The 15,968-nt window shown below is 49.8% G+C and overlaps 1 protein-coding gene across 1 annotated transcript in view; it reads left to right on the forward strand.

Annotated features, from left to right (window-relative positions):
* Positions 1-15,968, forward strand: part of LOC306767481 (midasin-like) — a 206,627-nt gene that overhangs the window by 38,645 nt on the left and 152,014 nt on the right. Inside the window, 9 exon segments of the mRNA XM_079255512.1 lie at positions 2,861-2,999; positions 4,265-4,379; positions 4,464-4,721; positions 4,795-4,992; positions 7,301-7,509; positions 14,601-14,723; positions 14,826-15,023; positions 15,200-15,307; positions 15,394-15,582. Of these exon segments, the coding sequence (XP_079111638.1) occupies positions 2,861-2,999; positions 4,265-4,379; positions 4,464-4,721; positions 4,795-4,992; positions 7,301-7,509; positions 14,601-14,723; positions 14,826-15,023; positions 15,200-15,307; positions 15,394-15,582 (1,537 nt within the window).

Raw genomic sequence — 15,968 nt, forward strand, 5'->3', positions numbered from 1 at the left:
CAGGAACCACACCTGGAACAATGACGGGAACCACACCTGGAACAATGACTGGAACCGCACCGGGAACAATGACTGGAACCGCACCTGGAACAATGACGGGAACCGCACCGGGAACAATGACGGGAACCACAACGGGAACATTGACGGGAACCACAACGGGAACATTGACGGGAACCACACCTGGAACAATGACGGGAACCACACCTGGAACAATGACGGGAACCACACCGGGAACAATGGCAGGAACCACACCGGGAACAATGACGGGAACCACACCTGGAACAATGACGGGAACCGCACCGGGAACAATGACGGGAACCGCACCGGGAACAATGACGGGAACCACAACGGGAACATTGACGGGAACCACAACGGGAACATTGACGGGAACCAGACCTGGAACATTGACGGGAACCAGACCTGGAACAATGACGGGAACCAGACCTGGAACAATGACGGGAACCACACCGGGAACAATGACGGGAACCACACCGGGAACAATGACGGGAACCACACCGGGAACAATGACGGGAACCACACCTGGAACAATGACAGGAACCACACCGGGAACAATGACGGGAACCACACCTGGAACAATGACGGGAACCACACCGGGAACAATGACAGGAACCACACCGGGAACAATGACGGGAACCACACCTGGAACAATGACGGGAACCACACCGGGAACAATGACGGGAACCGCACCGGGAACAATGACGGGAACCACACCTGGAACATTGACGGGAACCAGACCTGGAACATTGACGGGAACCAGACCTGGAACAATGACGGGAACCACACCTGGAACAATGACGGGAACCACACCGGGAACAATGATGGGAACCAGACCTGGAACAATGACGGGAACCAGACCTGGAACATTGACGGGAACCAGACCTGGAACAATGACGGGAACCACACCTGGAACAATGACGGGAACCACACCTGGAACAATGACGGGAACCACACCGGGAACAATGATGGGAACCACACCGGCAACAATGACGGGAACCACACCGGGAACAATGACGGGAACCGCACCGGGAACAATGACGGGAACCGCACCGGGAACAATGACGGGAACCGCACCTGGAACAATGACGGGAACCGCACCTGGAACAATGACGGGAACCGCACCTGGAACAATGACGGGAACCGCACCTGGAACAATGACGGGAACCGCACCTGGAACAATGACGGGAACCGCACCTGGAACAATGACGGGAACCGCACCTGGAACAATGACGGGAACCGCACCGGGAACAATGACGGGAACCGCACCGGGAACAATGACGGGAACCGCACCTGGAACAATGACGGGAACCGCACCTGGAACAATGACGGGAACCGCACCGGGAACAATGACGGGAACCACACCTGGAACAATGACGGGAACCGCACCGGGAACAATGACGGGAACCGCACCTGGAACAATGACGGGAACCACACCTGGAACAATGACGGGAACCACACCTGGAACAATGACGGGAACCACACCGGGAACAATGACGGGAACCACACCTGGAACAATGACGGTAACCACACCGGGAACAATGACGGGAACCACACCGGGAACAATGACGGGAACCAGACCTGGAACAATGACGGGAACCGCACCTGGAACAATGACGGGAACCGCACCGGGAACAATGACGGGAACCACACCTGGAACAATGACGGTAACCGCACCGGCAACAATGACGGGAACCGCACCGGGAACAATGACGGGAACCGCACCTGGAACAATGACGGGAACCGCACCGGGAACAATGACGGGAACCGCACCTGGAACAATGACGGGAACCGCACCTGGAACAATGACGGGAACCGCACCTGGAACAATGACGGGAACCGCACCGGGAACAATGACGGGAACCGCACCTGGAACAATGACGGGAACCGCACCGGGAACAATGACGGGAACCGCACCTGGAACAATGACGGGAACCACACCTGGAACAATGACGGGAACCACACCTGGAACAATGACGGGAACCACACCGGGAACAATGACGGGAACCACACCTGGAACAATGACGGGAACCACACCGGGAACAATGACGGGAACCACACCGGGAACAATGACGGGAACCAGACCTGGAACAATGACGGGAACCGCACCTGGAACAATGACGGGAACCGCACCGGGAACAATGACGGGAACCACACCTGGAACAATGACGGTAACCACACCGGCAACAATGACGGGAACCGCACCGGGAACAATGATGGGAACCACACCTGGAACAATGACGGGAACCGCACCGGGAACAATGACGGGAACCGCACCGGGAACAATGACGGGAACCACACCTGGAACAATGACGGGAACCACACCGGGAACAATGACGGGAACCGCACCTGGAACATTGACGGGAACCACACCTGGAACAATGACGGGAACCACACCGGGAACAATGACGGGAACCACACCTGGAACATTGACGGGAACCACACCTGGAACAATCACGGGAACCACACCGGGAACAATGACGGGAACCACACCTGGAACAATGACGGTACCAACCCTGCAACAATGGACCTCGACATGGACTCTGAATGCATCTCAGCGCCAGTGAGCTGTTCGCAGCCTCAACATGGACTCTGAATGCTTCTTGGTTTTCTGACCTGCCACACTTGAAGTCCTGTTTACAAGGGTTAAGGTGTTTGCAGGAACCCTAAGCAGACCAGACTCTGGTCCTGCTAGCAAGCGGACTGCATCACCACATGGTGTGCAGGAAGAACAGCTAACATACAGGAACACATGCAGTTCTCAGCTGACTTCAGGGTTAGTAAGTTATGAACACCCTTGCCCCCCCACCATGGCTGAATTATTTCTGGGTGGGTTTGTTGACAGTGTGGTGGAGACGGAGAAGACCCTGGTCCTGGCGGAGAAGGGCAGCGGGGACGATGACCACGTGGAGCAGATCAGACCTGCGGCAGCTTTCCGTCTGGTCGCCACCATGAACCCTGGAGGAGACTTTGGCAAGAAGGAGGTGAGTAACTGTCTGTCAGAGGAAAGCAGGATGATAACCTAGCAGAGGAGTAGCATGTCCTGCCTGGCGTAACCATCATTAGCTTCTATCTAGATAAAAATAAAGACAGTCACGACAAAATCTCATTCAACAGATTTGAATGGACTTCATTGTAAAGTAAGGAAAATAAAGCACTGGGCTTAAGAAAACTAAAATAAAGGTTTTTCTTCGCTTCGTGGCATCAACTACAGACAACTACAGCTCACTTGATATGCTCTCTTCTCCAGACATCTGGAAACCCTGCAGATGTGGGTGAAAATCCCAGTATGAAGCTTAAATCCCTTCTCTTCCTCATTCTGATGCTGGGTTTGAACCTCAGTGTGTCTACATGCTTCCCTGTGATTGGCTGGGGTGATATTAGAGCTGATGAAGTGCTTCGTGTTTCCTGGCATGTTTCTCTGCTGAAGGACAAATGAAGAACTGTACTGCAATCCAACTGTTTTAAAGGGGTGCTATTGTGGTATTTGGAGTTTTCTGAGCTTTCTTCAGTGTTACAGTGTTGAATCCTCATCAGACATGTGAACGACACTGTTTTTTATCACCTAAACGCATATCTGAGTTTGAGTTTGAGTTCCAGCACGCTCTCCGCTCGGTTTCCATGGCGACGAAAAATGCGTGGTTTTAGAGAGTTTTTTCTACGTGGAAATCCTTGTGACGTCCCGGGGGATAAGGTTGGGTGATTGGTTACCTTCTACTGGTTAACAAGGGCATGTACAAATACATCAGGCGGGTGGAAAACGTGGGATAAAGTTATTTCCAACGATGGCTGGTGAGTTTACCAAAGAGAGACATCCTGCTGCATTCGTTGCTGTGGGTTGCTGTTTTCCACTTCGTTTTCAGGCTCTGATTCAGGTTCCAACATGTAGGGCTGGATGCTATGTGTTGACATTGTAGTTTGTTTTCTTATTGAGTTCATATGAGCCTAATCCTTCTGTTTATGAGATGTTACAATGACGGCGAAAGCAGGTGCGGTGCGCGCTCCCGATGTAGTGCAGTGGCGGGAGGCGGGGCTTAATGCGGAAGAGTCTCAATCCACTCGTTTTGCCCGCAGGCTGATCTGACAGCCTACGGAGAGGGTCGGTCTGAAGTAAATAAAGCCATTTGTGACAATAACTCCATCAATCCCAGCCCTTCTGGGCTCAGAAATAAAAATAAATTAGCCTGAAATGCAGAGAATAGTTCCACTTTAAAGAGTCTGACTTGTCTTTTTGTGTGGTGGTGGGCAGCTGTCTCCTGCTCTAAGGAACCGTTTCACAGAGATCTGGTGTCCTCAGAGCAACAGTCGCACTGACCTGCTTCAGATTATCCAACACAACCTGCGTCCTGGCCTTTCCCTGGATGGTGAGATGACTGACTCGGTCATGTCCTGATGCCATTGGTAAGCAGAGATGTAGCTTTACCCCCGTCTCTCTGAATGCAACGCAGGTGGTGATGTCGCAGAGCTGATGCTGGACTTTCTGGAGTGGCTGACCCAGCAGGACTTTGGACGCCGCTGCATCCTCAGTGTCAGAGATGTCCTGTCGTGGGTTAACTTCCTGAATGTGGTGTGTGAGCGTGATGATGACGACTTCATGACAATGGGAGCGCTAGAAGACGAAGAAGCAGAGTGGGACCTCAGGCTGGACACTGTGACGGCCTTTATTCACGCGGCATGCTTGGTTTACATAGACGGCATTGGCTCAGGTGAACAGGTTGCTCTTCACTGAGCTTTGCACTCAAATGAGACATTTGCCAACTCCTTGCTTTTTCCTTGCAGGAACTACGGCGGCTTGTGCCGACAGTGCTCTCAGAGCACGTGGGATGTGCCTCAACTTCCTGCACCAGAGGCTGAGCAAGATGACCAAGCTGGATGAGGAGATGCTGGATGCTCTGAGAGTCTATGACTGCAGTCTGCCTCGTGAGCCACAGTGGGGAGAGGACTTCTTTGGTATCGACCCTTTCTACATTGCATTAGGTATGGAAGTATGAACCGTATGATGTTCAAACGTGACAAAGCAGCACCTTAACCACTGTTTCCTGCTCGGGCAAATTGGCTCAAAGACTGCAGGAAAAAAAAATGTTGTGTTCCTCAATCTGAGTCCTGATCACAAATGTTTCCTGGTCTTACTAACATCTCATGATGACAAATTTTATTATTTGCTTGTTTATATCTTTTATTTGAATACAGCTGCATGGTGAAAGCAAAACAGTGTGCTTGGTTTAACTTTATTCAGAACAGTACCCGTACTTATTTTAAAATACACTGACATTTTTAATCAGTCTGTTGTAACAAGTCCGTCAAAGTCCTCATCTTCTCTGTCTAAATTGAACAACTGGACAATTTTGCCATCAAGCATACCGGGTTCTCTCTCTTTGTTGTCAGTCAGTGTCGTTGCTGGGTGGATGTTCAGCAATGATACGGCTTTTGCGAAAGCTCGGACAACAATCGATGGCGATACGTTAGGCCAGGCATCCACAATCCACTCTCATATGGTAGCGTAACTGGTCCAACGCTGCCTCCAAGTCCGCTGCTGTCCAGCAGTGTCCCGAGGCTGAGAAACTGACACTATACAACTTTTACACCCGGGACGTGTTGTGACATTTTGCTTCACGGTATAATTGAGGAACTGGCTGTTTTGAACTCGCAACGTCACTTATTCAGTAAAGAAACAAGAAGATTAAAAGAGAGAAAGAGACAAAACAAGAGTCATCATGAGATTGTCTTCTGCTGGCTGGAGAGAGCTAACAGGTCAGGTTGGATGCAAGATGGGGGCTGAACAAGCCGTCCATAGGGGGGAACGTGACAAGTGTGTGTCTTTAAGATCAACTAAATAGTTGGAATTAAACAAAGGTGGAAAGTACAGCTCTGTGTCATCTGCATAGCATTGAAATGGATTTTATGCTTCTGGAAAATATTGCCAAGGCTGATGAAATAGGTAATGAAGAGAAGGAGACTTAGAACAGAGCCTTGAGGGACACCTGCAGTGAGAGAAGATGAGTGGGAGGACAAAGGTTTGAGGTGAATAAACCGAGTAAGGACAGAGAGATATAATTTAAACCAACTGGTAGTGTCAAAGACCACGCTCGTATCAAGATTGGTGAAGATGGGGAGAAGACCAGAATCTGCTGACATGAACAGGTCATTGGTGATTTTAAAGAGTCCAGGCTCAGTGCTAGGAAGGGGGGTGGCAACCAGACTAGAATTGTTGATAGATTGTTATGGGATATGTGAGTGTGAAGTTATGAATCAAACACTTTCTCCAGGATTTTGGAGAGAATGGGCAGGTTGGAAATGGATTCAAGGTTTTCAAAGTTAAGGGATCTGAACCAGGATTATTTAATATTTGTGGAATGATGGTGGGAGGATAGCAGTGGACTTGTATAGAGTCTTGGAGTTACCAGCATGGGAGCATATGAGAGAAGAGTAATATATTTTTTTGGTTTGTGAGATACAGAAACCAAAAAGCCAAAGTTGTCAAAGCAGGAATCAAAGTCAGGGGTTAGAGGATGCTAAGTGTTGTCCATGTGAATATTAAACTTACCCAACAACATTATATGAGGTGAAAGAAAGGATAAATATGAAAGGAAGTAGTAAAGTCAGTTATAAATTCACTGTTGTAGGGCCAGGAAGTTTGCAAAAAGTGGATTCTAAAGTGTTGAAACAAACAAATCTTTCCAGTTTTTTGTGATGACTCGCCATAAAACCACTGCCATGACCAGAGCCACAAGGTTGGGAGATGGAAACAAACCCAGGTGGCGTGGCCGCGTTGAGTTGAGAGAAAGTCATACTTGCAGCCAATGGGGAGATGCTGGTTAAGATGACCTTTACTCGTCAGGGTTAATGTTTGACAGACCGAAAATGAGAAAGATGGATTCAGATCTGGCGGGTATGTTCAGTTAACTCACTGGTTGGCCCAGTTGGTGTTGAGCGGAGGGCGATGGAAAGAAGACCAGGATTCATGATTTTATGCACTTGGAGTTGTCCTAGTTGAAGGAGTGGTGAGATCCCTAGTTGGGATGTATGTCTGTGAGGGCGGACGAGCGCTGTCCCAGTGGAGGCAAAGTTCTCTTAGTGGAATAACTGGCAGGCAGGAATGCAGTCGCAGGATCTCCAGCTGAGTACTGGAGGAGACTGGATGCAAGCTGCAGCAGGTAGGACGAAAAGACAGTCCAGACAGCAGACATACATTTGTGTGACCGGTTAGAAGCAGAGTTGCGCAGCCAGTCCTAAAGTTGTCCTGCTGGCACCTCTAGAACCTAACTGGGTGGGTCTGTCTGTCCAGGGCCTCAGACAGATGGCCGTAACCTGCCGGACTACGCTATTGCAGCAGGCACCACTGCCATGAATGCCCAGAGGCTTCTGCGAGCTCTGAAGCTGCAGAGGCCGGTGCTGCTGGAAGGATCACCTGGCGTGGGGAAGACCAGTCTGGTAGCAGCGCTGGCCAAAGCTTCGGGGAACCATCTGGTCAGAATCAACCTGTCAGAACAGACGGTAAGGATTTTGTTTCCTGTAAGGCTTCGTACTGAAATGCTCTAAAGATGTAGTAGCTCTGACTTGCTGTCTTTATTTTATTTTTTTTATTTATTAAATATAATAAATAAATAAATAAATAATTAAATACAAACTCTTCTCAAATAGATATTAGCTGTCAAATTTAGGTCTTTTTGTCAGAGGATTTCACGCCGGTTCAGAGGGTACAATAGATTTTTCTGCATATTTTTGACTCTCTCAAGACTTACGATGAATGGGCATCATATGGCAACAGAAGACTTGTTTACTGCAGGGATCAACTGATTAAACTCTCCCAAATCAGGATTATCAGCAAAACAACACATCAAATCCCAATGGATTTGAAAAGAAACAGAAGAGGATGCAGAACAGAGTGAGGCAGAGGAGAAAACGATTTAGCCCATTTCTTCCAACTGTCGTCATGGGTAATGTGAGATCGTTAGCTAACAAAACGGACGAGCTGGATATGCTAACAAGGTCTCAGAAAGAATACAGAGAGTGCAGTATTATGTGCTTCACCGAGACATGGCTGCATGAACACATCCCTGACTGTAATGTGTCTGTACCGGGCTTTAAAACGGTCCGTGCAGACCGCAGTAGACAACACAGCGGAAAGCTAAAGGGTGGTGGAATTGCAGTGCTGGTTAACCAGCGTTGGTGTCATCCTGGACATGTTACTGTCAAGGAGAAGATATGCACAAGGGACATGGAACTGTTAGCTGTGAGCTTCCGTCCATATTATTTACCCAGAGAGTTTACCTGTGTTATTCTGGTAGCGGTTTATATAATACCTGGTACCGCACCAGACACAGCCTGTGATGTCATCAGCTCCGTCGTTGCTCGGCTACAAACACAGCATCCAAACTCATTCATGGCGATCTCTGGAGACTTCAACAACGTCTCCCTCTCTGCAACTCTACCAACATTCCAGCAGTTTGTCAGCTGCTCCATCAGAGAAAATAAGATGTTGGACTTATTTTATGCAAATATGAATAATGGATCCAGTTCTGCCCTGCCTCCTTTAGGAAGATCTGACCATAATCTGGTTCTTCTCACCTCCACCTACAAGCCCATCGTTCAGCAGCAACCAGTCATCACAAAGACTATCAAAATCTGGTCTGCTGAAGCTGAAGATGCTCTTAGAGGAGGCTTTGAGGCTACAGACTGGAACGTCCTCTGTGAACCTCATGGAGACGACATCAACTGAGTTAGACAGATTACCGTATTTTGCGAGCCACAAGGGTTAGGGTTAGGGTTAGGGTTAGGCTAATACTAACCCACCGCATTATAAGGCGCAGCTTCAACTACAGAGTCTATTTTCATATATTGTCATACATAAGGCGCACTGCATTATTGGGTGGATGCTTAAATGAAAGTAAAACGAAAGTAAAACAAAGTAATGAAAGCAAAGCAAAACAATACACACACATTTTTATTCAATCTATTGTAACAAATCTGTCAAAGTCCTCATCTTCTATGTCAGAATTGAACAGATGGCGAATTTTGCCATCAAGCATAACGGGTTCTCTCTTTGTTATCAGAGTCAGTGTAGTTGCTGGGTTCAGCAATGATACTGGCCTTTGCAAAAGCTCGGACAACAATTGATGGAGATATGTTAGAGCTGGCATCCACAATCCACTCACATATGGTGGCGTAACTCGCCCGATGCTAACCCTAACCCTCCCAGTCTTTGTTAAGCTGTGTTCGCTGTCTCTCTTCCATGACTCCCATGATGCTCACAACTAAGTGTTGTATTTGCGTTTACACCAATGTCCAATGGTTGTAGTTCTTTTGTTGGGATCTCCCAGGATGACAAGCTCAGAATTCATTTGCTTTACTTGATTTGTCACAGTAGCAGTGATAAGGGCACGCATGGAGTAGCAGATCAACAGAGACGGTGATGCGTGGAAAAAAAAACATCCAGTCTCTTTACATATATCCCTCCCAGCCACTCTTTCATTTTCTCTTCATATTACGCTCCTATGATGGCAGGAACTAGTCCTCCAGTCAGTCAAGCAGAGCGCTTATTAAAATCGCAAAACAACATTTTTACAGATTTTGGGATTCAGCGCACAGATAAGGCGCACTAGGTTAAAAGGCACACCGCAGATTTTTGCAAAAAATAGTGGCTTTTAAGTGCGCCTTATGGCCCGCAAAATACGGTGCATAAAATAAAAGTCAGACTGATGGAGATCTGGACAGAGCTAATGAGCTGAACAATGTTCTTCAGTAGGTTCAGTTCACCCCTACGTCCAGCCCAACAGACCACACACCCTCCATAAGCCCACAACTTCCCTGTCACACGGTTCTAATCTGTCATCCCGTAGCTCAGTCATTGACCAGAACACAGCTTCATCTCCCCCCATGTCAGGACATCCTGACAAAGCTGCAGGCCCAGATGGTGTCAGTCCCAGAGTTCTCAAGACCTGCTTCAATCTTTAGGTTATTTACATAACTACGGGTCTCTGAGTAATATGAGTGAGATGTCTCACTATGGAATGCAACGTGCAACGCTCAGAAACATTAATCTATTTACGCCAATCCTGATTGGTTCTTGAAAGTGTCTGTCCGCATCAGGTAGTGCCACCTACCTTAAATCGCTCATACGGACAGCACCGCCTAATTCAAGATAAGCACTCCTCACTTTCCCAAGCGAGAACGGTTATTTGGTGAGACATCTTCTCATATTTCTCAGAGAAACAGGGTTATGTAAATAACCTAAAGTTCTCTTTCATAATATTTCGCTTGATGTCTCACTATAGGATGTGGTAGCTCCCATATTGCCAGACAAGCTTTTCGAACATCCACCAACCCACAGGAAAGAGTCCTCACAACATCAAAACCACCCGTGCTCTGCACGGGGCAGACATCCTACCTATAAAAATGGGAAAAAGTGAGAGGTGAGGACCAACTCGCTACAGCACAGATGTCCTGAACAGAAACTGCCCTGAATAAGGCCCACAATGCGGCCAAGCTCCAAGTCAAATGGTCTGACTTTTATAAGCCAGCGATCGTGGGACAGGCGCTGCTTTGTGACTGGTTTTCCCTTATGAGGGTTAGCCCAGGACATGAAAAATTGATTGCTCCTCCTGAAACTCTTAGTCTTATCCAAGTAAGTGCGCAGTGCACGAACGGGACATAATGACATGTGTTCCACAACCTTCAAGTGTAAAGTCTATTCCCCAGAAACTGGTGCTCCCCTGGACAACAGGTCCGCGCCTGTGTTCAGAGCTCCCGCTACATGCGTCGCTCTCAAGGAGAGAAAACGGCCACAGCTCCAGAGGATCGGTATGCGTGTGTGTAGCTGATAGGGGAGTAATGATCCTTGGCGGTTGATGTACTCCACTGTTGTTGTGTTGTTCGTCCTGACCAGGACATGATGTCCCACCAGGGACAGGAGAAAATGTTTTAGGGAGAGAAACACTGCCAAAAGCTCCAGAAAATTGATGAGAGACTTTTCAAGGTCCACACTCCACAGCCCCCTCACAGGCTTGCCTTTGTAAATTCCACCCCAGCCTGTAAGGCTTGTGCCCACATTTATCACCTTCCTGGACAGAACTAAACCCATAGTCACTCCTTGGATCTGGAAGGATGGACCTTGTCAGTGGCACAGAGTCCTGACGCATGACGGAGTGACCAGCACTCTCCATGCGCCATGTCTTACGTGTCCAGCCCACACCCAAAGCTGAAAATCAATACTATGGAGGCAGCCAAGCTGGACTACAAGAATGGCCGAAACCATCAGAAAACATAATCTGACCTGAACAGATCTGTCTATACGAAAAAGCGCGAGGCATGCCCTGAAAGCTCTCACCTGCTCCACCGAGAGTTGTGAAAGTCACAGAGTCCAGGGATAATCCCAGAAAGATTATACTCTGCGGTGGAGACAGTAGGCTCTTTTCCATGTTTAACCTGAAGTGAATCTGTGTGTGTGCCCTGGCTTCCTGCTCTGATTGTGCCAAAAGCAGCCAATTGTCCAGATAAGGGGCCAAGCAGATGCCTCGCCACCTGAGCAGGGCTATCGCTGCTTTCGTGCACCGCACGAACACAGGTGGGCTCAAAGCCAGGCCGAAAGGGAGCACCTGGTATTTGTAACGGATCCCCTACAGGGTAAATCTCAGGAACCTTCGGTGGGGAGAATAGATTGGGATGTGGAAATATGCGTCTTATAGATCAGCCGAGGTGAACCAGTTGTTCTGTCGAACAAGGCGCAGCAGTGATGCATGTGTAAAAGCATCCTGAATTTGTATTCCTGAGCCTGAGCCTGAGCCTATGTGCAAGGTTGAGCGGTTCCGGCTAGATATAGTTGGACTCACCTCGACGCATGGCTTGGGCTCTGGAACCAGAACCCTCGAGAGGGGCTGGACCTTCTTCCACTCTGGAGTTGCTCATGGTGAGAGGCGCCGAGCAGGTGTGGGCATTCTCATCAGCCCCCAGCTTGGTGCCTGCACGTTGGGGTTTACCCCGGTGGATGAAAGGGTAGTTTCCCTCCGCCTTCGGGTGGGGGGACGGGTCCTGACTGTTGTCTGTGCTTATGCACCGAACAGCAGTTCAGAGTACCCACCCTTTCTGGGGTCCTTGGAGGGAGTGCTGGAGGGTGCTCCTTCTGGGGACTCCATTATTCTGCTTGGGGACCAACACCATGTTCCAACATAAGAGTGTCCATATGTACACCTGGCATCAGGATTCCCTGGGCCGCAGTTTGATGATCGATTTTGTAGTCGTATCGTCGGACCTGCGGCCACATGCCTTGGACACTTGGGTGAAGAGGGGGCGGAGCATCAACTGATCACTACCTGGTGGTGGGTTGGGTTAGATGGTGGGGGAGGAAGCCGGTCAGATCTGGCAGGCCCAAACGTGTTGTGAGGGTCTGCTGGGAACGTCTGGCTGAGTCCCTCGTCAGAGTGAGCTTCAACTCCCACCTTCAGCAGAACTTCGAACATGTCCCGAGTGAGGCGGGGGACATTGAGTCCGAATGGGCTGTGTTCCATGCCTCTATTGCTGAGGCAACCAGTCGGAGCTGTCAGCATTACCTGGCGGTAATCCCAGGACTCGTTGGTGGACACCAGCAGTGAGGGATGCCGTCAAGCTGAAGAAGGAGTCCTATCGGGCCTTCTTGGCCTGTGGGACTCTGGAGGCAGCTGATGGGTACCGACAGGCCAAGTGGCATGCGGCTTCGGCTGTCGCCGAGGCAAAATCTCGGACATGGGAGGAGTTCGGCGAGGCCATGGAGAAAGACTTCCGGACGGCTTCGAGGAGATTCTGGTCCACCATCCGGCGGCTCAGGAGGGGGAAGCAGTGCTCCATCAACACTGTGTACAGTGGAGGTGGGGAGCTGCTGACCTCAACTCGGGACGTTGTGGGTCGGTGGAGGGAGTACTTGGAAGACCTCCTCAATCCTACCAACACGTCTTCTTATGAAGCAGAGCTGATGGACTCAGGGGTGGACTCTCCTATCTCTGGGGCTGAAGTCGCTGAGGTGGTCAAAAAGCTCCTTGGCGGCAAGGCCCCGGGGGTGGAGGAGATCCGCCCGGAGTTCCTTAAGGCTCTGGATGCTGTGGGGCTGTCCTGGCTGACACGCCTCTGCAGCATCGCGTGGACATCGGGGGCAGTACCGCTGGATTGGCAGACTGGGGTGGTGGTCCCCCTTTTTAAGAAGGGGGACAGGAGGGTGTGTTCCAATTACAGGGGAATCACACTCCTCAGCCTCCCTGGTAAGGTCTATTCAGGGGTCCTGGAGAGGAGGGTCCGCCGGATAGTCGAATCTCGGATTGAGGAGGAGCAGTGTGGTTTTCGTCCTGGTTGCGGAACAGTGGACCAGCTCTATACCCTCTTTGGGGTCCTGGAGGGGGCATGGGAGTTTGCCCAACCAGTCTACAGGTGCTTTGTGGACATGGAGAAGGCGTTCGACGGTGTCCCCCGGGGGCTCCTGTGGGGGGTACTCCGGGAGTATGGGGTTCTGGACCCCCTTGTATGAGCTATCTGGTCCCTGTACGACAGGTGTCAGAGCTTGGTCCGCATTGCCGGTAGTAAGTCAGATTTGTTTCCAGTGAGGGTTGGACTCCACCAAGGCTGCCCTTTATCACCGATTCTGTTCATAACTTATGGACAGAATTTCTAGGTGCAGCCGAGGTGTTGAGGGAATCCGGCTTGGTGGCCTCAGGATTGGGTCTCTGCTTTTTGCAGATGACGTGGTCCTGTTGGCTTCATCTGGTCATGATCTCCAGCTCTCACTTGAGCGATTTGCGGCCGAGTGTGAAGCGGCTGGGATGAGAATCAGCACCTCCAAATCTGAGACCATGGTCCTCAGCTGGAATAGGGTAGATTGCCCTCTCCGGGTCGGGAGTCAGGTCCTGCCTCAGGTGGAGGAGTTTAAATATCTCGGGGTCTTGTTCACGAGCGAGGGAAGGATGAAGCGCGGGATCGACAGACGGATTGGTGCGGCGTCTGCAGTAATGCGGACTCTGCGCCGGTCTGTCGTGGTGAAGAAAGAGCTGAGCCAGAAGGCAAAGCTCTCGATTTACCAGTCGATCTACGTTCCTACCCTCACCTATGGTCATGAGCTGTGGGTCGTGACCGAAAGAACGAGATCTCGTATCCAGGCGGAACCTATAGTCTTTGCTTAAAACACAAGTTTCAAATTTTTATAATAAACCAACATGTTGTAATGTAAGAAGTCTCACCTTTTCACTACAAAACTGTGTTATAACAGTAAGTTTCACGTTTTTACAATAAACTATCACGTTATAGCTTGGCAAGCCTTTTTTTTTTTTTAAAGAAGGAAAAACTCACTCTGCAGCAGAAATGTGTGTGTTGCGCTTGAGTAGGAAAAGATACCATGATGCAGTTTCATCGGTAGCGGATGTTGTTTTGACGTATCCCGATTCCTTTACTTTTGGCCGGATTGGTAAGAATTGCCGTGTATTGCTGGCCAATGTCCACAGAAGATGATGGTGAAGATGACGACTCTAGTGATGATGCTGCTCATGATTATTCTGATGATGATAGTGAAGATGATGATTGTGATGGTAATGATTGTGGTGAAGATGATGATGAGGCTGCTCTTTCCGCAGGATGTAACTGACTTGTTTGGGACGGATCTCCCGGTGGAGGGGGGGAAGGGCGGGGAGTTTGCATGGCGTGACGGCCCTCTTTTGGCTGCTCTGAAGGCAGGACACTGGATTGTTCTGGATGAGGTGGGAACTTTCTTCTGCTCCAGTTTGGAGCTGGTTTTCTTAGCAGAGAAGAAGTATTTTGGTTTGTTAGTGTGTGTGTGTAAGATGTGTGCTGTGTTGCAGCTGAACCTGGCCTCCCAGTCGGTGTTGGAAGGTCTGAACGCCTGCTTTGATCACAGAGCAGAGGTCTACATTCCTGAGCTGGGCCTGAGCTTCCAGGTCCAGCAGGACAAGACCAGGATTTTTGGATGCCAGAACCCATTCACTCAGGGTGGTGGGCGGAAGGGATTGCCCAAGTCCTTCCTCAACAGGTTTACTCAGGTGAGAAACGGCCCAATTTGATGCAGGTTTTATATTTTCACCTACATGCATCAAAGTGACTTTTCTCCTGCATCTCTGCACTGTCTGACTCCAGGAACTTACTAGTGAATAAAGTCAGAAAAGATCCTCTGATTTGTTCTGTTCTTGTCCTTGAAAGTCTAAGTCTCTGTCTGCAGGTTTTCGTGGACCAGCTGACGAGTAAGGACATGGAGTTCATTGGTGACGCCATGTTTCCCAGCATCGACAAGCACGTTATTACAAAGATGGTGGAGTTTAGTAACCAGGTAGGTTTTCACATAGACCTGGACTGATGTCCTCTTACAGGCTCAAAATGTAGCACTGCTCAGCTCTGCTTGTGTTTCCCCATCAGCTGGTCCAGCAGGTGTGTGTGGAGAGGCGGTGGGCTCAGAAAGGAAGTCCCTGGGAATTTAACCTGCGAGACTTGTTCCGCTGGTGTCAGCTGATGCAGAATGACCAGTCTCCTGGATTTTTCAACCCAGGCCAGCATGTTGCCTTGGTTTATGCTGACAGGATGAGAAGCGAGGCTGATAAAGCCCAGGTAAACCCTTCCACCAACCTGTCCGTGACTCTATCACATACATAACACTAAATCCCTTCAAACATTTCCTAAGAAGTCAATCTCATATCCATCCATCCATCCATCCATCCATCTTCATCTTCTGCCGCTTATCCGGGGTCGGGTCGCGGGGGCAGCAGCCTAAGCAGGGAAGCCCAGACTTCCATCTCTCCAGCCACATTTGCCAACTCTGCGGGGGGGATCTCAAGGTGTTCCCAGGCCAGCCGAGAGATATAATCCCTCCAGCGTGTCCTGGGTCTTCCCCGGGGTCTCCTCCCAAAGGGAGGGAACACCTCACCAGGGAGGTCCAGGAGGCATCCTGACCAGATGTCCGAGCCACCTCAACTGGTTCCGCCTGGATACGAGAT

Source organism: Telmatherina bonti (assembly GCF_933228915.1).
Source record: "Telmatherina bonti genome assembly, chromosome: 16".
Classification (NCBI taxonomy): Eukaryota; Metazoa; Chordata; class Actinopteri; order Atheriniformes; family Telmatherinidae; genus Telmatherina; species Telmatherina bonti.